Raw genomic sequence first — 25,004 nt, 5'->3', positions numbered from 1 at the left:
CTAGAGCGCTGGCTTCCCCGTGGAAACGCGCCAGCCCACGGTTTTCTTCCTTCTCCTCCCGGTCTCGCTGCCGCCGCACTCGCTTCCCGCGCTTTCCACGCTGCTTCGCGAGCAATTTGCCGCCAATCCCACGCTCTGGAAACTCCTCCGCAAGTCTTTTCCCCTCCAATCCCCCGTTTCCACCGTTTCCCCCATTTCCACCACGCCCAACCCCCTCGCTTCCCTGGTTTCCACCATCAACGCGGGCGTTTCCTCCCTCGCCGCCTCCTGGCTCGCTCGATTCCCGCGGGACAGCGCCCTGGACGGCGAAGAAACGCCCGCGCCGGCTCCCGCGCCGCCTGCCACACCGGCGGCGCCGCTGCGGATCCGGCTGTCGAAAACGGCGGGGTACTCGCAGCGCGCGCTGAGCGCGGTGGCGAAGCAGACGGTGGAGCGGGAAACGCTGACGCCGCTGGCGTGTATGAGCGTGCCGTGGTCGCTGAAGCGCCTGGCGAGGAGTCTGAGCGCGAACGGGCTGGCGTTTCTGTTCCTCTGCGTGAGTCTGGGGCTGCGGATTACCGCGTGGAGCAAGCGCTGCGCGAAGTTCAACGCCGCATGCGCGATGATTGAGCGACTCGCGAGAACGGCGCGTGTGGAGGTAGGGGCGGAATAGAGCCGTTCCGGAATAGTATTACATCGTGTCGTATACGACGGAAACACTGTTCTCGCAGGAACTGTCGAACGAGCACTCGCCGGTTTTCACGTGTCTGCACACCGCGACGCAGTTTTCGGAGTTTGTGCGATCCCACGGTTTTAACACGCAGCACAACGCATCAGAATGTGGTGTGGAATCTGGAGGAAAACGAGTTTCTGCTCGACGGAACGCCGGTGAAAGATGATTGGGTGATTCCCTTCTCGGCGGATTTTGTTGAGCCAATGAAATCGTCGGAGTCAAACGAGTTGATTGATTCGATCGAGTCGAACGAGGAGGTGAATTTCGACTTTTTGAATTCCACAATTATGGACTATTTTAGTCAGGAAATGGTGCTGCGGTTCTATGAAGGGAAGGTTTATTTCTCGACGGATTTGGAGAAGTTTCGACGCAGTTGCAACCCGACGAAGGTGAAATTGATGGAGCAGTTGCTGAAGAAGAAGGTGTGTGATGATCGGGTTTTGTGTTTTGTAGTCGCTGTGTGCGCAGATTCTCCAGCGAATGGACGCGAATCTTCGTTTCTTAAAAGCAAATCAGATTGAATAGGATTGTTTGTTGAGAAAAAGCGAAACGAACTTTGTATTTAAAAGCAAAAATAAATGAATAATGGGAATCAAATCCGTTACGTTTTTATAACAAATTCATAACAAGAATAATCATTTTTTTTACCACAAAAGCACATCCATCCTCTCATTTCATTTCAATTCATTTCAATTCAATTACAAAATCCGCGCTTTTCTTCGCCATTCCCTCAATCCACCAGCGTCAATCGCAGCAGGCAGCTTCCCTTCAACCCCAATTCTGCCAGCGTCTTCGCTTCCTGACTCTACACCTCACCCCACGCCCAGATTCCGACGCGATCCAGCTCTTTTCGTGGCATCGTCATGCACAATCGGAATTCTGGAAATCCCAAATTATGGTCGAAAATGTCCAAATCGATCAAATCCAACACAAACCCGAACCGATCCGACGCCAAAAAGCTCCGCTGCAGCTTCGTTCCGTCCGGATACACAATGCGAAGCCGCACGATCTCCCCTTCCGTCGGCTCCATTGGAATTCCACGACGAATTGCCTCCATTTTCGCCGCTTTTTCTGCCATTTTCGCGTCCATCTCCGCTTTTTCGTTCGAATTCGATTCCGAATCTTCCGTCGAATTCGATTCCGAATCTTCCATCGAATTCGATTCCGAATCTTCTGCATTTCGCTGCGAATTCGCTGCGGATTCTGCCGTGTTTCGATTCATCTTGTTATGACTCGTTATGGGATCCCAACCATTCGACGGTCTGCCTCCACGGCCGCTTCATATTCGCGTCGCTGCTCTTCCATTAAGCGTCGTTCTTCTTCCTGACGCTGTCTCTTCAATCGATCGAATTGGATGCATGTACCGCGAGGTCGTTCTGATGGACTTCTTCGAGGGCATGGAAAACGGTGGCATCGAGAAGTTCCACGAGAAATTGGGGAGTGAGGTTGTCTGGGATGAATGGAATTCGATTCGAATACCTTGGTATTTGATGACGCCAAGGAGCGAGGCGGGACGATTCTCGTCTTCTTTGAGAGTGACGATGAGAATAGGGAGTTCTGTGATGGGGAAACCGAGTTCGTTGAGCTAATGGTCATGATGACAATAAGTGGAGTAAGTACAAAAGTGTAACCGTGAGGAGAAAGAACGTCACATCCCCAGGAAACGAACCGACTTTTCATATGTTCGACAACAATAGGGTTGGAGAGTAATCTACATGAAAGGAGAGATGGACGAAAACTTGTTAAAAGGCTCTGTATTTTCATGAAGGGAAGATGACAAATATATAATTGTGGGTAATTTTGACAACCTGGAAACAGCAAACTACATGAGAAGCATCGAATATTAAAAAACGGCATCATTTAGAGAGGATTCCATAAACTGCGTACACTCTGCGCCATACTTCGCACGAAACTGTTCACTAAACCGCATTCCTTCTCTCTGGGACTCGTCAATAAGCGATTCCTCTTCTTCATCACGTGAGTGTGGAGCAAATACATCTAGGAAGTAGAGATACACAACGTAGTCCATACAGTCAGGAAAAGTGATTGCAAGATAGGAGAACATCTTGTTGAAAAAATAAGTAGCAGAATACATAGTGCGACACTGCAATACAAGTATCAAAGATTACAATTGAATTTATGGAGTATTTTTGGAATTACGTAGGCAGCAACACACTTTTTCTTTCGTGTTTATCCTTTAGTTTGAATGCTCTCCATCCCCAAGTCTCTTTATTGTTGTATAAGTTCCAATCAATTGTGATGTACAGTCACCAGATCGTCTACTCTAATCTGTGGATTGCGTGGATTTAGTGAGGTTGCGAAGCCTCGAAGAGTATGTTGCACTTATTGTTTCGAATGGGTAGAAAGTTACAGTTTCTACGATTGCCTCGAAGTATCGCAAAGGGGAGAAGATCACGATGAGCACTGCCTACACCTACCCGGAAGTACGTTTCTCGCTTTCCTTTCGAATTAGGCGCTTTGGGTGGATCAAGCAGGAATTGATATGATTTTAGTTGGCGACTCTGTAGGAATGACAGAAATGGTAAGATTGCAGGAGTGATTTCTGATGGTAGGGGTATTCCACCACTCTCCCCGTTCAATTAGAAGACACCCTTCTGTTTTGCAAATGCGTGAGTCGAGGAGCGAAATTTCCACTTCTCATCGGCGACATGCCATTTGGCTCCTACGTATCTTCCAAAAGAACCTCTCAGGACTAGGAAGAATCGATTTCTCAATGCATCCATAACTGTATCCGTGTAATTAAAGAAGGTCAAATGGATGCCATTAAGCTCGAAGGTGGCGTGCGTCGCAAAAACGAAGTCGCTGCACTTTCGCAATGTGGAATCGCCGTCCAAGGCCATATCGGCCTCACTCCCCAATCTATTGGCGCTATGGGGGGTTTCAAGATCCAAGGAAAAACATGTAAAAAAATCCAAAAATCGGGGTTATTTTTAGTCGACGGCGTGATGAAACTGATCGAAGACGCGAAGGCGCTCGAAGCTGCGGGCTGCTTTTCACTCGTTTTGGAGTGTGTGCCCGAATTAGTTGGGGACATTTTAACCAAAAGTGTCCATATTCCTACGATCGGAATTGGGGCAGGGGCCCATTGTAGCGGACAGGTCCTAGTTCTGCACGACATGTTAGGGCTCCTGGATCATCCGATGAAGAGAAAGGTAAAAGTGGAAACGGGGAATCGAATATAGTCACCTCCATCGTTCTGCAAACAGTTTGGAAATGTCGCGGAATTGGCGCATGGTGCATTAAGTCAGTACCGAGAAGAGGTGAAGAATGGAACCTTCCCTGCGCCAGAAAACAATACGTATAAGATAACGGACGAAGAGAGGGAGAAGATGATGGAATTGTTGGCGAAGGTGGAGAAGGCGGCAGGAATTAAGATGGAAAGTGAGAATGATGAAACCACGAAGCTTTACTGACGTGTTTGTTTAGAAATGAGTTTAACTTGGGAACAACTACTATCTTTCTATTATAAAGATACATGCTTTCTCGAAGAGAATAGGATTCAATTAGATAAGGACGCTTCGGTGGTAAGTTTGAGTTTGTCACGTTTTATTAATAGGATGATGAAATAGAAATGGTAAAGAAGATAAATAAGTTACAAAGAGTTCTTGAAAAGAAGGATGAACTCGCAATGAAACAACTTCAACAATATAGTCAATTGGAATCTGTATTTTCTATCACTAGTATGTAATAATAAGGATATTGAAATCGAGAGATTGGAAAGCGATATTGACACCTTACTCGAGCAAACAGATTCAGAAGGCGAATCTCTACTACAACCATTTAGTGAACATATTGAATCTGTAACTATTTTTTATGAAAGATGAATAATGTAGAGTCGAAAACGTAGTCGGGAAAAAGAAGCCAAAACCAAATCCAAATCAAATGAAGATGAAGATGAAGATGATGAAAATTTGGATATGTTGGTGGTGTCTTCAGATCCTCGAAAGAGGCTGCGATGTCCGATAACGGGATCATTGTTTGTAAATCCTGTGAAAAAGTATATGGAAAAACGTGAATGTCATCCATAGTATAAAGTGCGGTCATTGTTACGAGAAGGGGGCGATTTTGCGCTATTTAGATAAAAAGAAAAATATGAATTGTCCTGTAGCCGGTTGCAAGGGAACAGTGACACGAAATGATTTAGTGGAAGATTCGGATATGTTATGGGAAGTGGTAGGTAACATTTTGGATTTGAAATGTAGTGGAGGCAGAAGTAAAGTAGACCTTGGGTGTTCTATAGTAGTTTTAATTTGATTGAATCTCTTTTCTTTTTATTTTTTTTGTTTTACAAATTTCTTGAATTATTTTTCCTAAATGGAGAAGTATATTCAACTTCTGTGCAGTCTTCACGAAAATGGGATTTCTAGAATTTCTACGGATGAACTTAGCGAATACTTGAAGATAGCAACAACAATTCAAGCGGTATTAAGCAATTTGCTCCATTAATCATATTACGTAGATTTGTTCGACGAAAACGGAAGATGAAATGCAGCAAATAATGAATTTGTATCCATGCGTAGAAAATAAGCTCGATTCGGACATGTTTCGACAAGGTATCATCATTTCTTGCATTCTATATAGCAAGCCTTACCTTGGTGAAGTCTATTCTCTCATGCAAAGATTATCTGAACGCCTCTATGTCCATCAAAGTGTTGGTGATGGATTTTATCGTTCACAATAATTTAACAAACTCTATCAGCAATGTAGTGCTCAATGAATTGATTTCCCATAGATTCTTACCGAATCATTTAGTTTGTGCAGGAAAGTCTCTAGTAATCAGAGGGAAATCGATGTCTTATTGGCTTCCCTTCCTTCTCATACCCCAGAACCGGATCGTTTGTATTCCATCGACCATCTTCGTTCGCTGTTTCTTTGTTTCTCTCTCTCCGATGATTCGATTCAATTCCATGCACAGGCCAAGCAGCTTTCAAATCATCTTAGCGTTCTACTGCGCGATACTCGTAGCGTGGCTCTTCAAACGACGCTCCACACACTGAACGAAAGAATGCGAAGCGATCAAACCACTCTCGTATTTCGTTCTTCCTTAATATGGTTGATGCATAGAGCGTGATGTTGATGGCATTGATTCTCACCTATCTCCCTGTGTGTTCTGTGAAATACTTTCCATTGGAGAAGGTTTTGCCTTTTCTTCCGACACAGGAGGAATCTTCGTTGCGTTATGTAATTTGGAAACTCCTCGAAACCTATTTTGATAATTACAAATGGGACAAACAGAAAGGATTCTTTTCGAAGGACAGTCGAGTGAGCTGCAATCTGCTTTCTGTCCATCCGTTCATTTTGTTCTTTGCAACGATTCTGAATTTTTCGTGTATGCAAGTGATCATGCCGATCATTTCGTTCGCTACTGTGTATGGAATGAATGAGTAGAATCAGGGAGTTTGTATGATGGGTAGAAGGCATAGTTTAGACCCTCAGTTGCGATTGTTGTGGAGTTGTTATGTTCAATGCTCGTTGTATCCTCAGCAGCATGAGTTTATCAAAAGTACACTGCGTTTAATGCAGTCGAAGATTGAGGAAGACAAAGATTTGTTTTTGTCGTTGTTTGGTGGGATTCTTTTGGATTTTTGTAAAATCAAACAATGTAAGAGCGTTGTAGAATTGCATACACGTCCCATACGAAGATCTAGTTGATATTATGGAACGATACAGTACAATCGATGGAGTTGCACTCTGTATTACTGTCCAGTTGAGACTGTTTTTATCGGCATTCATCCACTTGACAGAAAGATAAAACTACAAAACAGGCAATCCAGTTCTGGAAACGTAATTGCGAATCGACACGATCGTTCCCACGCCATAATAACAAAAGCCACGCTATGTCAAAACCATCATTCCTGCAATCAAACATTCCCATCTTGAAACTGAACCGCGATTATGTCCCCGATTCGCGGAATCCAAGCTTGCGTGACAGGATTTTCGTGGAATAAAGCATTGGACTCGATGTATGGACCTTCTTCATTCGAATCCAAGCCTCGAAAGTGTTGAAGCAAGCTGAGAGGCAAGAAGGGAATGGTTGGAACAAGCTGCCAGGGAGGAAAGAGAGTAACGACCTGCTCTTGATCAGGCAGTCGGAGGTGAAGAGAGAATAGAAGGCAATTATAAATAACAGCAAACAATTCTCTCTAACTACAATGACGCAAATTAAAGATGTACCTTTTCCACAGAAGCTTCGATCCATTCTCCTTGTTGGTTCACAGAATGCGATATCATAAACTCACTGTTAAGCAATGCAACCAACTCCTTGTTTGTGGGTCCCTTGTTTTCAGGACTCTGCGAAATGGGATGATCGAAGGATCGATAGAGAGTATTCAGGGCTGGTTCCTGAGAAGTAAAGCTCTAATTGAATCGCTTTGTCTATGCTACTGGGATGTGAATCGCGATCGAATCATTCGGTCGAAATTCAAAAAGTCGGTTGTTGTGTTTGCTCCAGAAATTGATATAGACTGCATTTGGCGAAATAGATCGGATTGCAGAAGGGAACGAAGACTGAAATAATATGGTAGGAGTTGCGGAGGGTGCAGCTGGCCTGGTTCGAGATTGGTTCGTTGTAGATGAAAATGGCAAGTCATTCCTGAGAGAGGTACCTTCGAGTCTAGCATTTCTGGTATCCAGAGAAACAGAAATCGGCGCTTTTGAAATTTCTGCTAGTCGAGGGAACTCGGATTCCCATACAAACGAAGCACTTTCCCAGGAGGTATCTATTGGCTGCTTTTTCTTATCTATATTGAATAGCATAACAACTATATATATATTTACACAATTCGTAGAGATGAGGAAACTCTGAACGCAAGAGCAAATCAATTGTTGGAGCAATGGAGAAATTGTTTGATTTTTTCCACTACGTTGTATACATTACAGCCGTTAATACAGGAAGTGTAATAGGAGACGGTATGCAGTCATCCTGTTTACAATCGATTACATGTTGATATATGAGCTGAAGTAACATTGATACACAACGGTTCTTCCTTTTTAAGTCGGGAACGTTGTGATAGTGAGGTTTCAGAAGAATTTGCAATTCACGGGCTGTGAAGTTCTTATAGATATTATCTTCGGTGTGCTGGATATTCTCCAATCGTTTTATCAATTCGGGATAGGTATTTGTATCCTTTTCCTTTTCCTTCTTGTTTGTGGGTTGGAATTGAGAAATGGTGGAAGAAGATCGTTTCTGGGAGTTTAGACTATTCGATTTTCCCTTGGAACTCTGGTTGAATGACCTTTTCTCGAGTTGTCGCTTTGCAATCTTCTTCTCACTCTGAGAATCGGGAACGGTAGCTCTTTTTCTTTCTGCTCGTCGTATCTCAACATCTGGAGGTGAAGTTGTTGTCTGACTTGTCTGATTTGTCTGGCTTGCCAAAACAGGATCTACCTGTGATAAGAACAAAATCTGCGAAGATTGTGATATCTTCTTTTTGTTTCGCAACGAGTACAAAACAGGCTATATGTTTAGACGACATTAGAATCGACAGATGTTTCTGATTCCGAAGCAGTTTCAATGTCGCTTTCACTGCGCTCTGGTTGGTTCGAATGTTTCACTTTATCCATATACTCACTAAAAGTCATTCTTTTCTGTTCTATCTTGTAATGAAACAATAACATATCGTTACCTTGTTCATTATCTATAATCCGTGGCATATTGTTTGTTTGACAAATTCAACGTGAAGATTGTAGTTTTCTACTGATTTTCAAAACCGAATCGTATTTCTTTTTGTGTTTTCGTAAAAAATAATTTGAAATGGAATTCCTTTGCTTACAATAATTGAAAAGAAAAGTTTGTAAAACGCGATTTTGTTTCTTTTTTAATATTACTATTTTTATTATTAATATTATTATTATTATTCTAAGTGTCCAATCTTTCTTTGGCATTTTTGAATATTCTAATTTGGACAAGAAGAATATATAAAAATAATGAACGGTCCGTTACTTAAAACCGTTTCTTGGGGTTTTCGTTCTTTTTGCCTCATCGGAGTACTTTTGTAATCTACAGAGTTATATATAGAGCAGAAGATTTTATATGCCTGCAATTTCTGCACATAGTTCCCAGTTTGCTGCTCTTTGTCTTCGTCATAAATATAATCAAATTGTGCTTTCCCGTTCTTTTAGTAAAGCTCCATCGTCCAGATCGGAAGGTATAATTCTTGAAGTTAGCGTAATTCGAAGAGGCTGGGCAAAGTAAATCTGAGCATTCGGTAAATTCAGCAGACTCGAAGGACGTGCGAAATGAAGTAAGAGATAGCATCCGACAACAAAAGGAAACCGATGCGAAAACTTGGGAATCAGACAAAGAATGTACGTTCTTGCTTGTATATTTCCCCTCTAGTTAATCAAAAATCTGAACCGGGGAAAAAGTCTTTTTTCGATCTGTTCACATCCGAGTCTAGTGAAAGTAGTTCGAGCAAAGAGCCTGGTTTTTTCGGTTCTCTCTTCGGTAATATGGAAAAGGAGGTCGCTCGCCCACGAACCGAAGAGGAACTCCTGCAAGAAGTGAAAAACGCACAGACATCCAAAGAGGAAGCTGTGCGAATTCTCAAAGACCTGGAAGACAAGCTCGCAGCGAACGCCTATCCCGCTCTGGCTCGTCCCCTCGTCCGGAGCACGGCCGCTCAGCTCAAAGAAACCATTCAGAAGATGGAATTGAACATAAACACTCTCAAACAGGAACTCAGTGCTGTCCAGAAAGCCGCCAAAGAAGCCTCCAAGACCGCGGAAACGGTCTCTAAAGAAACAGTAGAAACCGTGGAAACCGTGGAAGCTTCAGCAAGCGAAGCGGTGGAGACAGCGGCAAAGGGGGTGGAAGAAAACGCGAGCAAAGCGGCGAGCAAAGCTGCAAATGAAGCCGGGAAGGAAGCGGCAAACGAAGCCGGGAAGGAAGCGGCAAACGAAGCCGGGAAGGAAGCCGGGAAGGAGTCGGTGGAGAACACAGCGAAGAAGACGGTGGACTCGCTGAAAGACAGCGTGCTGAACCGATTCGGCAAGGGATCAGGGAAGGGTGGTTCGGACGGAAACTCTCCGCAATGGAACCAGAAACTTGTACTGTTTCGTTGAGTGCCTCGCTCATGTTCAGATTATCTCGTTGCTGGTGGGCGCGGGTCTTGCAGGGTTCGTCTATCTGAACTATACTCGCTCGCCCGATGTTCCGTACTCGACCTTTGTCAACGAGTTCGTGCTGAAGCACAACGTGAGCAAAATCGTGATCTACGACAACTGCATGGTCCATTTCTACGTCAATACCGGTACTCCGTTTCCACGATCCGCTCTCCTCTAGAAGTCTCCAATCCCTACTACGGGAGATTCGTTCCAGGCACGCCCTACACCTTCTACATCGGCGATATCTCCACGTTCACGATCGATCTGGAGCAAATGCAATACGAACTCGGCGTGCCTCGCAGCCAATACATCAACGTCGAGTTCGCCACCTCCAAATTCAACGCCTCCAGCATCTCCGCGCTCTCCTCCCTCGTTTTCATTCTCTTCCTTGCCAGTATGATGATCCCGCGCGGCCGCGGCGGAGGCATGGGCATGATGTCACGTGTCATGGGACTCGAGTCCAAAACCGTCGAAATCGTCAAGAACACGGGAGTTACGTTTAAAGATGTCGCGGGAATCGACGAGGCGAAGCAGGAAATCATGGAATTCATCGACTTCCTCAAAAACGGAGACAAATACGCCGCTCTCGGCGCGAAACTCCCTAAAGTTTCCACGTTTCTCCTTTCTGATGGAATAGGGAGCGATTTTGTCGGGTCCGCCAGGAACGGGTAAAACGTTGCTGGCGAAAGCGGCGGCAGGCGAAGCAAACGTTCCGTTTTTGAGTATCAGCGGTTCGGATTTCGTGGAATTGTTCGTGGGAATGGGAGCGAAGCGAGTGCGCGAATTGTTCGCGGAGGCGCGGAAGAACGCGCCGTGCATCGTGTTTATCGACGAGATCGACGCGGTGGGGAAGAAGCGAAACGAAGGCGTAGGCGCGATTGGATTGGCTGATGGGTAGAAGTTCTCGGGGTCGAACGACGAGCGCGAGCAGACGTTGAATCAGATTCTGATCGAAATGGACGGCTTCAAGCCGCGCGACGGCATCACGATCTTCGCCGGAACCAACCGGCTGGACGTTCTGGACCCCGCGCTGCTTCGCGCCGGTCGATTTGACCGGCACATCACAGTGGACAAACCCGACCTGGAGGGCCGCAAGCAGATCTCCAAGATTTATCTGTCGAAAGTGGTGCTGGACGGGGACACCGACGAAATGGCGCAGAAGCTCGCGGAGATGACGCCGGGGTACACAGGCGCGGATATCAACAACATCGTGAACGAGGCGGCGATCATCGCCATCCGCAACAAACACGAGAAAGTGCAGCTCACCGATCTGATCTCGGCGGTCGATCGCGTGCTCTGCGGCATGGAGAAGAAGCACAACCTCATGACTCCCGAGGAGAAGCGGAGAATCGCGTATCACGAAGCAGGACACGCGATGATTGGCTGGTTCAGCGATCACGTGGACCCCATGCTCAAAGTCACGATCGTGCCTCGCTCCAACGGCGCGCTGGGCTTCACGCAGAGCCTCCCCAAGGAGATACCGCTCTATTCGCAAGAAGAACTCAGCGAGATGGTCGTGCAGCTGATGGGCGGCCGCGCCGCGGAGAAACTGTTCTGCGGAAGCATGACGACCGGCGCGTCGGACGATCTGAACAAGGCCACGAAGCTGGTGTACGGCATGGTGGCGGGCTATGGCTTCAATGACACCGTGGGACCGGTGAATTATCAGCAGTCGGAGGAAGGCTTCCAGAAGCCGTTCAGGTAGGGGAAACGTGGAAACTTGAGGGTAGTGAGGCGACGGGGCGGGATATCGATAATGAGGCGCGGGCGGTGTTGAAGAAGTCGATGGAGAAGGCGCTAGCGATGTTGGAGGAGAATCGGGAGCGGATGGAGAAGGTGGCGGAGTTGCTGCTGGAGAAGGAGACGATTACGTCGGTGGATATGGAGGAGATTTGTGGACCGAGAAGAGGACGCAAACCGTCGGGGTACTCGCAGATTGTGCGAGATGTGCAGAAGAACGAGGCGAAGAAGAAAGAGAAAAAGAAGATGGAAGAGGAAGAGAAGAAGAAGGAGAAGGAAGGAGGAGGAGAAGAGAAGAAGGAGGAGGAGGAGAAGAAGGAGGAGCTGAAAGAAGAAAAGGTAGAAAAAGAAGAAACGAAAAATGAGAAGGAAGAAGCGTAGTTTTGGCGAACGTGTTTGTTTTAGTTCACTTTGGATTTGTATATACTGACGAAGGATGCTCTCACTTGCGAAGAGATTGTGGGTACGCTAGCTCGCGATTCATTGTAGAAGTCGGTGCCGAACATCGTATATTCCTTTCATTTCGATTTCAAAATCATATTTCTCGAGTTCTGCTGAAAGTGATATTTTTAAAGAGTTCGCATTTGCTGTTTTTCTCATCCTGTAGATATGAGTCAATTCAAAAGCGTGGAACAGAGAGAGAATATGTTTCATACAAACCGGGAGACATTATCCACGGATTCCGATGTGTTAATGTTCGTCCTGTTCCAGAACTGAACCTGACTGCGTTCCAATTTGTTCACGAGCGGACAGGCGCTGATTACGTGCATTTAGATTGTGCGGATACAGACAACACTTTCAGGTGTGTTGTATTTTCATCATTATAAACAGTGTTACCTTCCGTACTCCCTGTGAAAACGACACAGGTGTCAGCCACATCCTCGAGCACACCACCTTGTGTGGTAGTGAGAAATACCCTGTACATGATCCCTTCATGAAGATGCGAAAACGCTCTCTCCAAACGTATCCTTATTTCCACTATGCGAGCACAGCTTTATGAACGCCATGACATTCGACGATCACACCAGCTACCCCGTCAGTTCCACAATTCCCCGCGATTTAGCGAATCTGATGGACGTTTACTGCGACGCGACCTTTTTCCCGCTTCTCCGCCTCGCCGACTTCCAACAAGAAGGCTGGCGATTCGAGGAGAACGAGATCAAGGGCGTCGTGTTCAACGAAATGAAAAACTACCAATCCGATCAAACACGCGCGCTGTTTAACGCAGCGAGCAGCGCGTTTCTGAAGGGAACGAACTATCAATTCGTTTCGGGAGGCGTTCCCGCTTCGATCCCGCGGTTACGCTACGAAGACCTTTTAGAATTCCATCGAACACACTATCATCCCAGCAACTGTTTGCTCTACACGTACGGAGACATTCATCCTTCCCATCACATGCGGTTTTTGGACTCGCAGCTGCTTCAGCGATTCAAAAAAGAGCAGAAGAGCAAATCGATTCACGTTTCGACCGTCCAATCCGCCGTTTTGGATGCGTCGGAGCGAAGTGAATTCACGGCTCCGCCGAACGCAGATCCGAATGCACAGGGGTGGCATTATCTTCGAATCGTTCCGACGAATTTAACCACGGAAAGCGAAGACACGCTAAAGCTGCAGCTCTTGTCGATGCTGCTGTTTCGCGGACAATCATCCCCGTTTTATAAGAGCATGATCGAATCGAAGAAAGCGCAGCTATTCAATCCGATTCAGGGGTATATGGCGTTTAGTAAGAACTCGTTCTTTGGGATCGGAGGCAGCGAAATTCCGCTGGATGTAACAGAAAAAGAGTTTGAGGAGATGATTCAGAAGACGTTGGAAGATGTGCTGCGCGATGGGTTTGAAGAGAGAAGAATCAATGGGTTGTTGAACGAGTTGGAGTTGTCGATGCGACAGAAAGTAACGCGTGCGAAGTGTTCGTTGTGTTTGTTATGCGTAGAATTCGGCCTTTCGTTGATGCAAGGCGTTGCGACGGCATGGACGCACAACGCAGATCCAACGTTTTGCTTGTTGTTGAAAGACCAGCTGCAGGAAATGAAGGAGAAGGGAGTGAACAACGTCATGAAGGAAATGATTCGAAAGTATTTGCTCCCTGCGAACAATCGCGGAGTCAAAACGGTGATTGTGAAGCCGGATGCTCATTATTTCGATAAGATCGTGATCGTTTTGCGGATGAATAAAGCGTAGAATGAAGCAGAAAAGCAAATTCTTTCAGAGATTCGAGAGCAGTACAAGAACGGAGCGCCTCACTACGATTCGTCGATTAATCCAAACATTTTCCATGAAGAAGTGGCGGACTCCGTGCTTCCTTCTCTTTCTGTCGACGTATTCGAATCGAATTCGATTGAGTTCCAGGTCATTCCAAAGAAGCACTCTGTTCCTTCGCCCATTCCCGTGGTTTCTTCTTCGTCCAGTCGCGAGCCTCGCATTCATTACGTGGAAACAGCCACAAACAATATCGTCTATCCTCGCCTCGTTTTCAATCTAAACCACATTTCCTCCGTTCGCGATATGCTCAATCTTCCGATTCTTCTCTATCTCATCAACAACATCGACACTGAAAACTTCTCCATCGAGGAAATGGAGACGCTTACCAGCGAATGCAGCGGTGGAATCCGCATGAACGTTTCGTGTTATCCGCAATACCACGGAGATAACAGCTTGTATCGCAATGTAGTCCTCAAACCCGCGGTGAATTGTAGTACGTGAGTGTCGGAACGACGCTCCTCATGCAGAACCGCAATTTAGAGAAGGTTTCCACGCTTCTCCAAGCGAAGCTGCAGAACCACCAGCTCTCCCGCTCCCTCGATCGGATTGCGATTTTGCTGCAGTCGTTGCTGGCGAGTACGCACATGGAGGTCACAGACAACCTGCCTCTCTACAATTTGCGTCGAAACGCCGCGCAATTCTCCGTGCCGAGCTTCCTGGAAGATTGCTACAGCGGATATCAGCACGTTTTTCGTTTGCTTGGACTGTTCTCTGTAGCTTCGGCACGTTTTGTCGCTGCAGCCGCTCTGCGCCGACCCGGAAAAGCTGAAGGAATACGTGGAAACGGAGTTGCAGCCGCTGATGGATCGCGTGTTCAACGATCAATCGATGGAGTAGCAGTAAAACACCTCGTTGAGTGTAGAGTTTTCATGACGAGCGATGGAGCGAACGTGGAGGAGTCGCTGCAATGGGCTCGAAGAGCGGGAACGCTTGTCAATCAAACCGGTGTGTTGGGAAGAGAATCGATTTTCGGGGAGGGAGGATCCGATGCGTTCATTCACACATCGCCGCAGCACTTGAAGGCGCTGCTGGAAGGCGTGGATGGGACCATGGGACGCGCCTATCGGGAGAAGAAGAGCGTGTTTACGATTGCTCCGATCAACACAAACCACGTGTGCTCGGTAGGATTGAATCATCAGAGGGAATGACCGACAGATGAGTCCGTCGATCCATGCGAATACGCCGAAGTTCGATGGTGTCCATATTCTAAGTCGCATCCTGTCGTCCACGTACCTTCACAAGCATATTCGCGAGGAGGGAGGAGCGTACGGCACGGGCAGTTCGCATCTCAGCGGCGCTCTTTTCTTCTCCAGCTTTGCGGATCCGAACGTGCTTCGCTCGGTGAATCACTTTGTGCAGGGAAGCAAATGGCTGCGCGATGCGCAGTACTGTGAGAACGATATCAAAGAGGCTCGGCTGAGTTTGTTTGGGGAGATCGACGCGCCCGTGGAGCCGCAAACGATCGGCTTCGCGGATTTGTTCACGGGGAAAACGAAGGAGCAGCGGCAAGAACAGCGCGATCTGCTGTTGTCCATGACTCCACACGAGCTGCACGAGCTGGCGCAGACTTCCTTTGTTTGCGATGCTGCGCAATTGCGCAGCTGTGTGTTTGGCACGAAGGAGAGCAGCGCGGAGGTGGATAAAGAGGCATCGTGGATAGTGGAAGAGTTGGATTTGGGCCTGGACCAACAACAATAAGCAGCAATGCAGGGAATGTTTGAGAACAAACACAACGCGCTTTTTACTGTGATACCATCTATACTAACTTCGCGATCTCCAAATAGGTCGTATAAAGGCAAACTACCGCTCCAACGACCAAGATGATCCAAGAAATCACGTATTCGTAGGTCTTGGGCTTGAACCAAGAAGACCGCATCTCCACCGGCTTCGACTTTTCCTTGCGATACATGAAAATGAAATAGAGAGAAGGCCAAATGAACACGATGAGGGATCCGCAGAAGCATCCCGTGATTCCGAAAATATCGGTCAGAGAAGGGATCTTCACAGCCAAGAACCATGTCACCATGCACCAAATGAATCCCTCGACGTAGCGGCGCAGGGTCGTGCGCTGCGAACTGAAAAGGTAAGCGTCGATCGTGTTCACGGCAGGGAATCCAAGAATGGGATACGAGAACATCACCACCAGTCCATATCCAATTCGAATGATCGGCTTAAACCACACGTTCTTGTCCTTCATGGAATCCAAAATGGATCCCTGAATACTGTTTCCGAACGCCATGTAACCACAAATTCCCACGAAGAAATAGCTCAACGCACAAATCACGTAGGCAATGATTGTGGCACGCATGCTCTTGTTGACCTTCGTCTGGAACTTCGACTTGGCACTGAACTTCAGCTCACTCACAATCTTAGAGCTGTTGACATGCGAGCAAAAGCAAAGTACGAAGACAGCAAAAGCGGTTGACAAACCAGTTATAGTATCAGGCCATATATCCAAGTCCCACTAGACATAAGGAGAACGAAATAAAAAAAGTACTCCACGATCCACAATGCCAACAACTCCCAAATAAATGCAAGCAACAACGAAGATTGCGACGCAAACAACTGCAATGGAGGAAGTGAAGGCAAGAGCATCCATATTCTTACTGGAACTCAGAGGGAACAAAATAATGAGAGTAACGAAGAAACTAATCCACTAGAAATAAGGTGAGAAAAGGAGAATCGCCTACAGTTTTGTACTCATTAAAGAATTCTCCTTGATTGAATACCTCAGAACCAATATCCACTACTTGCTGGAAAAGGACATTCATGTAAGCAATGTCAATTCCAAAGTATAGGAGAACATTCGAAAAATCAGCTAACGCACCAACAACCTTGTTAGAAAGCTTGGTACCGACAACTCCATAAACAGACTCATTCGTATAGACTGTAGCACACGACAGATAATACGAAGTGATCAGAGAAGGAATCAAAACAACAATAATAAGGATGATGGAGCCTGCAACACCAGCAAGCTTGATACTGTAAGCAATAGACAAGATACCAGCACCAATAACTGTATTGATAAGATTTACGATGGTAGAACTGAAGCTTGCTCCCTTAAATGTCTCTGGGTTTTTCCAAGAAGGCTGGGTTTTCAACTCAGGCTTTGTAGCGGGTGCTTCCACAGCGGGAGTGTTTTGACTAGTAGTATCCTCTTCCTTAACATTAGCCACTGTTTCTTCCGGCTTAGGTGAAGTAGTAGGCTCCATTTTTAACGACTATTTAAGATTAAAAAAAGATTGAAAATCACCACGATATTTTCGTGAAACTCCTGTTCCACGTTTCCCTTTATAAGATGCAGAACAATAATAGGTTGTGTTTCACAGAAGTGCAAGATTTCTATCCAGTGTGAAAATTGAGTTGCTCTACCTAAAATAGAGTGTTTACAAGATTGGCCTCTTTTTTACTCAACGCGAAATATAGCATCCATAGCGCTTGTTAGAACACGAATAATCAACTTTAGCCAGTTTTCACATGGAAATATTGCGATCAAACAATGTGAACCTATTCACAAATTTTGGGCCTTTGTAGACCCAATAGAGCGGTCATGAGACAAACTGCAAGCGAATCTGTGCTTCCATGTTAGCTGTGGAATTGGTCTCATTTCTGCAGAGTTTGTGAGAAAACTTGAAATATGTATTAACATTTGTTACAACATGAATAGTTTGTAGGTTTGATAGCCATCCGACTTGTAAAAACAAATCAGTCTTTGTTATTCGAAGTATCGTCTTTTCTTGTGAATTATATAGTCAAGAATGTTTGAAAATAGGTTTAAAAAGGAATGCGTAAATAAGACCCTTTCACTCCAAAAAACGGCATGTTTTTCTGCATGTCATTTCATATACTTTTCACAAGATTAAAAGTGAACTATGGCGAACCAGGAATTTTCTAGCAAATCGCAAGAGTTTTGGTATATTATGGGAAAGGTGATGTCCTTTTTTCCGGTAATTGCTCTTGTTGGCTGTATCATTGCTTATTGCGTTGGATCTAGTCGCGAAAACTATATCAAACAGTATGGAATAAAGATATATGATTCAAAATTAGATATAACGCTGCTGTAAGTGACTGGATGAATGGAGGACAGGAAGAGTTCAGTGGGCTGTTTTTCAATATGACAGACGCTTCTGGTATTGAATATTTCCATGTTGTGAACCAGACTGATGGTCTTTATTATCCTACACGAGACTCTTGTAAAATGAAAGGAGACCCTAAAGTGGGGTGCCATTATACCGGCGCGCTGTATTACGATGAAGATATCGTTTGGATGATGCATGACAACTACTTCACTATCTATGATAGGGAAGGAAGACTCATCGTGAACCGTAAGGTTAACGGTTTCATGAACATCACCTATACTCCTGAGGAGTTGCGCTGCGGTCACACGCTGTAGTTGCTTTTTGGACGTTTGAGGGATAGAAAGTATTGCCAAAGTATGTGTGAAGCCAAGTCTGGAACCTGGGATCCTGACAACTCCATTTGCAATGTAATTTTGTACGCTAATCGGATTTGCTTCCGTCTGAAGCAGCAAGACGGCGCATGGGTTTTGGATGATGACAAGTAGCTCGTTCTCTGGATGGATCTAATGCCTATAGCTCGCGGAAGCTGCCTCCCAACCGAAATTATAAATTCGAATCCGATGGTTTGGGATGCACGTATGATAACAACTGGAATTCGATTCATTACGGAACCGTTCATTATTCGAACATCCGAATTAACCTTCGATCGGTGAAGGATTCGTATTTGGTAGCCTCTGCGTACACGCACGGCTGCAGCAATCAGGCAAATCTGGACGAACAATGCTTTGGCTTGCCACGATACCAGGAAAAGTCGGGTATCGTGATAGGCTTCTTTATTTCGCTTGGATTTGTTGCTTTCGTTCTTTTGGTAAGGTTTGTGTCGAGAGATGATGACTAGTGTGTTTGCATTTTGGCGATTGCATCAAAGCTGAAATTCAAGAAGGCAGTGCGTGATTCGATGCGAGAAAACAAGGATCCGCTGCTTACTGGCACAGTCTAATTGATTGATTGATTGATTAATGGATTGACTGAGAAAAGAAATATGTTTGATAGAAAAATGTTAAAAAGATGACTATACCGAGGCTCGAACTCGGGATCTCTCGCGTGTCAGGCGAGCGTGTTAGCCACTGCACTATACAGTCACACAATCACCTCCAAACTTTTGCAACTTGAAATAGCCAACTCCTCATGATTGCAAAATCTTGATCAAATCTAACTGTGGATTGAGAGGAATGTCATCTTCGCAGTCTTCTGACACGAACAGGAGGCTATTTCGATCTAGATATGGTTTTTCGGGAGAGGGTTCTCAAGATTTGTTGGATGGAGATAGATTCTCCTCTGTGCCTGTGTCTAGGAAGCAATCCGAAATGCAGGGGATCTTGGGAAGAAGCGCATCCATGACGATGGGAAGTTATCCTCGAAGTGATATATATTTTTCTTCTGCCCCGGGCTCTCAATTCCTGACCTCTGTTGATTCGAATCTGGTTTGCTCTGTCTGTGGGAGTTTGACTCCATAGTCCACCACGATTCAAGAAGAAAGTCTTACAGGGTCTCAGGAGCCGGTAACACCGACTTTGGAGGACGGAGAAGAGATTGAGCAATTATTACGAAATTCGGGCGAAGTCCAGTGGTTTGAGGTTCGCGATATGAAGTCGAAGAGATTGTTTTATTTTAACAACGTTACTCAAATATCGCAATGGGAACGTCCTGTTGGTGTGAATATTGTCCGAATCAATCAGACGGGCAGCGCAGTGATCTTGGGGAGCGGAGTATTCGAAAAGGATTACTCGCATCAACTGGGAGAGCAGTTTCAACCACAATCCTTTGCAAACCAAGCAGGTCATATGATCGATCCCATCAAATCGTACCAGGCCGAGGTGTTTAAGGAAAAAGATCACAATGCAGACTCGACTACAGTGGGCGAATCGGAACGAACTCCGATGTAGCGAGCGCAAACCAACTCTCATTTTTAGAGAAGGCGATTTCATCAAGCAGATCGACACCAATACATACGAAAGCTTTGTGGACCGTCATTTCCTGCTGTATCGTCGCGGCATTCTCAAGAGCAAAGTGAAGCGCGACAAAGTCATGCAGTACAAATCCGTCCCCATCAAAAAGCCCCTTCTAAAAGAAGCCTTGATCTGTAAAAACTCGGCCGTTCAAATCAACTCCTTGATTCTTCGCTACGTTCAAGAGACCGATACCGACACCAACACCGCCCTTCTGAGTTCCTACCGAATCATCCGACAGATCATCTCTCTCGTTATGGAGAACTACCAGATTCTCCGCAACGAAGTCTACTGCCAGCTATTGAAAACGATGACTTGCTATGACCAGAGCGTGCTCTACAGCGCCTGGATGATTCTAGCCGTCGCGTGCAGCTCCATCGCTCCGATCGAAGAGCTGTACGCCCACGTCATCAACTTCTGCGCGGCTTCGTATACGAACGATTACCTCGATAAACTGCCCATCGTGAGCGCGAAACTGCTCCGAAACACGATGGTTTTGAAGCGACGCCACGAAGTGCCAACGAACGCAGAGATGGCTGCGATTTTAGTAACCAAGCAAACGAGTGATGAGAGGTAGAATGAGAGTTTTGTGACCGTTCGCGTCTATCTTTACAACGGCAGTTTTATCAATATGAAAGTGACTCCAGGAACGACGGTCAATCAGCTTCAGAAGAGTATTGGGCGGAAGCTGAGGCTTGGAGAGAACGAGCAGTACTTCCGGCTCTTTGAGTGTCGTTCTGACAATCGTTTGAGTGAGTGAAGGCGTTGATGGGTAGTGGAAAACCCGCTGGAAGGCGAAATGCAGGTTTTGGATCGTGTTGCGATGTGGCAGCGATTGTATGTGGATAGTAAGAAGCGAGGGAAGGAGTTGCTAACGTACTTTTTCGTCTATCACACCTATCTGTTTGTGGATTTGGATCCGAGTTGCCCTTCGCAAGTGGAGCTGATGTTTATCCAGGCGATCTACGATATGAAAACGTGTCGCTATCCGTGCACGCTGATCGACATGATCACTCTGCTTGCGTTGTATCTTCGGAGTCGGTTCGACGATCAAGAGCTTGAAGACGATTTGTTTGAGTGCGTGCTTTGCTGAGCGGTTATTTCTAGCGAGGCGATCGACATTTATATCCCAAATCTCGAGCAATCCGACACGGAACTCGATTTTATAAAAGAGAAACTGAAGCTCTTCTACTCCAAACTGCAGAAGCGACCGCGCGAATGGTACGTGAATGCGTACTTGGAGTATGTGATGAGTTGGGAGTTGTACGGAATCGTAATTTTTGATGCTGAAGTGGGAGTGGAGAGGGCGATTGACGACTAGCCAGTGGGGAGAATGGATTTAGGAGAGAACTGTACTCTAGCAATCGGCAGATATCGCGTTTTTATAATCGACAGAGATACAAAAGTGCGGCAAAACGGAGTGAGTGATGCGTAGTTAATCTATCGGCAAATTCCTTTTGATGCGATCCCCTCATGGGATTATTCAGACGAGACCTTTACATTTTATGTCGGTTCGTTCGTACGGCAGGAAAAGTTGATGTTTGGGACTCATGAAGGGAAGCAGATTCATGAGCTGCTCCGTGAATATGTTACATATGGTGTGAGAAAGATGGAAAATACAGATTCATAAGGTGATTGATTGATTGATTGATTGTTTGTTTGCAAAAGAAGGCAGGAAATGTTGAATTGTGTGACTGGAAAGAACAAAAGAGATGATGAAGAGTGATTTCCTGTACAAGAGTCGAGCGACCTGTAGCGAAGCTACATAGAGGAATATAGCAGCATGCTTTATTTAAAGCGGGAAAAAAAGATGCAAATTGAAAGGTACTTCTAGTTTCATCAAGAATACTTCCCTCTCTACTATTCCCCTTGATTATAGATTGCTATAGGGGTTTTATTAATAATACGGTGGAAGAACTACGTGCTGCAGAACCCTTTGGTTGTATCTCTCTTCCAATTTACAAAATGGGTGGCAGTATGCCAAGGGAACCCATCGAAGAGTACTCGATAATCGAGGCTCTAATCCCATGATGCTTCTTCCCACAAAAGTATTATCGAAGTTCATTGATCGTGAAATAGTCTATATACGATAACAAACAATTCGTTCGATCATTTAGATTTAGCATATATATATATTAGTGACAATAGTTGGTGTCAAAATACAATTGTGAATCCCCTTGCACTTTTTCTCCCTGTTCCAATATCCGAATTGAAACAAGTTTCCACTATACGTGCTTATTCTTCAAATCACTGCTTTCCAAAACCTACCTGGTTCATTCGATACACAACAATACCGCTTGAATCCCTTCCAGAAATGTATATTACGTACCCATAGCACTAAAACCCTATTGCCGTATATACTTTCTGCATTTCTTCAACTCCGGCGAGAAAATGTCTGCATTATTTAGTTTTCGTTATTATAAATACATGTACTTTATTTTCGAAGACGTGCTCACAAAGACACTATTCGAACTTCTACTCTTTTTACTCTATTGTACTGGTATTCCAAAACTCATTCTAATTAAAGCCTCTTTCCTGAAAGTTTGGAAAAGTCAAAAATGATCAGCTTATCTCTTTGTGCCATACTTGCCTACTCCAATAGGTTACTCGCAGTGTTCCTTTCCTGACCCCTTGTTTCTGTCTTGTTCCTCTTTGTGCAATGGGCAAAATAAATTGAGGTTCGGGCGCTAGCCAATCATTTTGAGTACACAAATTAGTTCATCCAATCAAAGATGGCAGTTGGTTTTGTCCAGTAGTAGTCGCTGTGTTAAGAATAATTGTGGTTCGACTTCATATAATCATTGGAAGGATGATTGAGCGGACTTTGGTTCTCTTCGTTTTGGTCTATTTAGTCGCTTCTCAAACTGCATGTCAAGAGGATGAAATGCAGCTTGAGTTCCGAATGGTGTGCAAAAATTATTGTAACGAAGAAAAAGTGCAGATCCTAAATGAGTGGGGAGTTTTATATACAGAACCTGTCTACGTGAACAATGTGGATTCGGAAACTCACGTTTGTCTGGAAAGAACGAACGATGAAATGTATATCCTGAACCTAATGGATACGGCAAATGATAGATGGGATGCAGGTTCCTACTTGACCATTATTGGTGAGTATGGAAATGTCTTTTACAAGGGATATATGATCGACAAGAGTCGAGAGACGTTCCCGCTCTCTCTCCATTACCCTATTCGCAAGAATAGTGAATGGAAGATCACAAACAATGCTCAAGGAAGTTGGACGCAGACTACCTATTCTGATGATAGCTGGTCTACAGAAACAATGGGTTCCGTAACTGGATCGTATTCTGGGACGCAGTACTTCCGAAAGCAGTTTAGCGGAATGGAGGGTCTTGCTGCATACGAGCTGAGAATGAATTATCGCTATGGTGTTATTGTCTACATTAGCGGAAGCGAAGTTTTCAGAGATAACATGCCCTCGGGAGCGGTGACAGCCGATACTCATGCCTCTTCGCAGTACGAATCGTTGGGCTATCGTGGCTTTATTCGTCCGAGCCTCGAAATTGCTCAGTCCGGTGTCGTTGCGATTGAGCTTCACTTTACACAGGACGCATCCTCCACCACAGTGGTGGATTTTGATGCGTTTATGGCTGTGATGACCCCCTCTACCGTTGGCAGTAGCTGCTTCATCTACCCCTATACAGTTACGCTCTCTGGATCATCAGCGTCGGTGTTAGGGGTGCCTCACACTTTTGATATGGACCGAACTTCTGCTCTGAGTTATCACCAAAGTGAAGAGTTTTTTGTCAAGTATACCGTCAACGACCCCATTTACCCCTATATCAACGGTATTCGATATTACACGAATTCGGTTACGAACAACATTCGAAGTGCTGTTTTCTCTGGCAGTTCAAATGATAACTCGTATACTGATTACATGGGCATTGTTGAGGATGCTTTTGAAGCGTCGGTGTACAATTTCTTCTATGGATTCTGGGGAATCTCGACTTACAAGTACTTTAAACTTACGGTATCAGAGAAGAGCGATTCCTCCATCTACGTCTTTGAAATCCAGCCTCTGATTTGCAATGTCACTCTTCCAAATACCATTCCTTTCAAATCAGAAACCTACTCTTTCTACAGTAACCTGGAAGAAGTGTTGGTCTCTTCGACCCTTTATGGCATTTCGAACTGTACGATCAGTCCTGAGTTGCCGAATGGCGTGACCCTCAACCCGGAGACCTGCATCATCTCTGGCGTTTCCACCGAAGAAACGCCGGAAACGCAGTACACTCTTTCTTCTACTATTGGGTCCACGGTCATTTCTGGATCATTCAATCTTTCGACTCCTGCGTGCGCTGGATCTGTAATTCAAATCCTCCGTACCTACAGATCGGGAGCCTCGAATGAGGAGTTTACCATTGTGAATGCTGATACCCAAGAAGTCTTGTACTCTGTGGCACCCAGCAGCGGACAGCCCAATAATGAGGACTGGATGACTCGTATTTGCGTTAATGCCAATCGAATTGGAGTTGACGTTGGTAGCTTTGGATCATATTGGGCCGAGAACTCTTTCCTGTACGTCCAGGTGATTCTTTCCACTGGATTTACGGAAACGCTTCTTCGAGCGCGTTATGATATGAATTTGGGATTGAGCACGTCCTACTACGTGTCAGTGGACTTCCCCATTCGTCCTTTTGAGGAATGGCATTATTACACTGCTGGCGACGTTCCCGATTCCTGGTATTCTGCCGAGACGAGCGGATGGTCGAGCGCGTCGAAGGGGCACTTCACTCCGTTCACCAACCGCGTGCAGCTGTACAAAAAGACGTTCTCTCTGGACTCTCTGGAGAACGTGGCCGGGTTCATGGTGTCGGTGCAGTACCAGTACGGCGTTGCGATCTACCTGAACGGAATCGAGGTGTTCAAGAACGGCATCACGGAGGTGAGCTCGACGGCGACGATCAGCAACATCTACCCCGCCCTGACGTTCCACAGCGTGACGCTGCCGGTGAAGACGATGATCGTGGACGAGCAGCCGTCGGTGACGTATTTGCAGAGCGGGTCGAACACGATCGCGATCGCTCTGATCGCCAACTCGGACACCAACGTGAACTCCACCTTCGATGCCGCTTTGATGCTCCTCGGTAATAACGAGTACAGCCGTGTGTATGACTA

General features: G+C 45.7%; 7 protein-coding genes; 5 read left to right on the top strand and 2 right to left on the bottom strand.

Annotated features, from left to right (window-relative positions):
• Window positions 1–2,902: 2,902 nt before the first annotated feature.
• On the top strand, window positions 2,903–4,994 carry GSBLH_T00003619001 (uncharacterized protein). XM_013042404.1 has 8 exons: window positions 2,903–2,949; window positions 2,980–3,044; window positions 3,076–3,156; window positions 3,186–3,254; window positions 3,286–3,399; window positions 3,430–3,634; window positions 3,668–3,885; window positions 3,916–4,994. The coding sequence occupies exons 1-8, from the start codon at window positions 2,919–2,921 to the stop codon at window positions 4,144–4,146; spliced, it is 1,014 nt and encodes a 337-aa protein (XP_012897858.1). The 5' UTR covers window positions 2,903–2,918; the 3' UTR covers window positions 4,147–4,994.
• A 1,332-nt stretch (window positions 4,995–6,326) lies between these two features.
• Window positions 6,327–6,964, bottom strand: GSBLH_T00003618001 (uncharacterized protein; the record flags this gene model as incomplete). The annotated part of the gene is made up of 5 exons (XM_013042403.1): window positions 6,327–6,377; window positions 6,407–6,487; window positions 6,518–6,568; window positions 6,601–6,876; window positions 6,908–6,964. 5 exons carry the CDS (start codon window positions 6,962–6,964, stop codon window positions 6,327–6,329), a joined length of 516 nt encoding a protein of 171 aa, XP_012897857.1.
• A 3,147-nt stretch (window positions 6,965–10,111) lies between these two features.
• GSBLH_T00003617001 (m-AAA (Yta12)) lies at window positions 10,112–13,759 on the top strand (the record flags this gene model as incomplete). Its single annotated transcript, XM_013042402.1, has 8 exons — window positions 10,112–10,444; window positions 10,476–10,706; window positions 10,740–11,533; window positions 11,569–11,917; window positions 11,952–11,982; window positions 12,014–12,380; window positions 12,410–12,541; window positions 12,571–13,759. The coding sequence occupies 8 exons, from the start codon at window positions 10,112–10,114 to the stop codon at window positions 13,757–13,759; spliced, it is 3,426 nt and encodes a 1,141-aa protein (XP_012897856.1).
• A 950-nt stretch (window positions 13,760–14,709) lies between these two features.
• On the top strand, window positions 14,710–15,538 carry GSBLH_T00007146001 (uncharacterized protein; the record flags this gene model as incomplete). The annotated part of the gene is made up of 2 exons (XM_013042401.1): window positions 14,710–14,961; window positions 14,996–15,538. 2 exons carry the CDS (start codon window positions 14,710–14,712, stop codon window positions 15,536–15,538), a joined length of 795 nt encoding a protein of 264 aa, XP_012897855.1.
• A 378-nt stretch (window positions 15,539–15,916) lies between these two features.
• On the bottom strand, window positions 15,917–16,923 carry GSBLH_T00003616001 (uncharacterized protein). XM_013042400.1 has 3 exons: window positions 16,531–16,923; window positions 16,343–16,496; window positions 15,917–16,304 (listed from the first exon to the last, which is right to left on the bottom strand). The coding sequence occupies exons 1-3, from the start codon at window positions 16,609–16,611 to the stop codon at window positions 16,282–16,284; spliced, it is 258 nt and encodes an 85-aa protein (XP_012897854.1). The 5' UTR covers window positions 16,612–16,923; the 3' UTR covers window positions 15,917–16,281.
• A 789-nt stretch (window positions 16,924–17,712) lies between these two features.
• GSBLH_T00003615001 (uncharacterized protein) lies at window positions 17,713–18,900 on the top strand (the record flags this gene model as incomplete). XM_013042399.1 has 5 exons in its annotated part: window positions 17,713–17,855; window positions 17,888–18,229; window positions 18,260–18,400; window positions 18,436–18,727; window positions 18,758–18,900. The coding sequence occupies 5 exons, from the start codon at window positions 17,713–17,715 to the stop codon at window positions 18,857–18,859; spliced, it is 1,020 nt and encodes a 339-aa protein (XP_012897853.1). The 3' UTR covers window positions 18,860–18,900.
• Window positions 18,901–19,226: 326 nt separating this feature from the next.
• GSBLH_T00006686001 (uncharacterized protein) lies at window positions 19,227–21,498 on the top strand (the record flags this gene model as incomplete). Its single annotated transcript, XM_013042398.1, has 8 exons — window positions 19,227–19,343; window positions 19,377–19,801; window positions 19,833–20,415; window positions 20,446–20,614; window positions 20,645–20,909; window positions 20,976–21,159; window positions 21,190–21,273; window positions 21,304–21,498. 8 exons carry the CDS (start codon window positions 19,227–19,229, stop codon window positions 21,496–21,498), a joined length of 2,022 nt encoding a protein of 673 aa, XP_012897852.1.
• Window positions 21,499–25,004: the final 3,506 nt, after the last annotated feature.

Source organism: Blastocystis hominis, assembly GCF_000151665.1.
Source record: "Blastocystis hominis, Singapore isolate B (sub-type 7) whole genome shotgun sequence assembly, scaffold_31".
NCBI classification, from domain to species: Eukaryota; class Bigyra; order Opalinata; family Blastocystidae; genus Blastocystis; species Blastocystis hominis.
This window is presented reverse-complemented; position numbering and strand designations above follow the sequence as displayed.

Excerpts from the sequence above, each read along its gene's own strand:
- GSBLH_T00003619001 (XM_013042404.1), top strand. The coding sequence starts at position 2,919 with ATGCTCTCCATCCCCAAGTCTCTTTATTGTT. Across the intron at positions 3,635-3,667 it reads CAAGATCCAAGGAAAAACAT|TCGACGGCGTGATGAAACTG; the intron begins GTAAAAAAATCC and ends GGTTATTTTTAG. Across the intron at positions 3,886-3,915 it reads ATCATCCGATGAAGAGAAAG|TCACCTCCATCGTTCTGCAA; the intron begins GTAAAAGTGGAA and ends AATCGAATATAG.
- GSBLH_T00003616001 (XM_013042400.1), bottom strand. The coding sequence starts at position 16,611 with ATGAATGTCCTTTTCCAGCAAGTAGTGGATATTGGTTCTGAGGTATTC. Across the intron at positions 16,497-16,530 it reads TCTTTAATGAGTACAAAACT|TGGATTAGTTTCTTCGTTAC; the intron begins GTAGGCGATTCT and ends CCTTATTTCTAG. Across the intron at positions 16,305-16,342 it reads AGTTGTTGGCATTGTGGATC|TGGGACTTGGATATATGGCC; the intron begins GTGGAGTACTTT and ends CCTTATGTCTAG.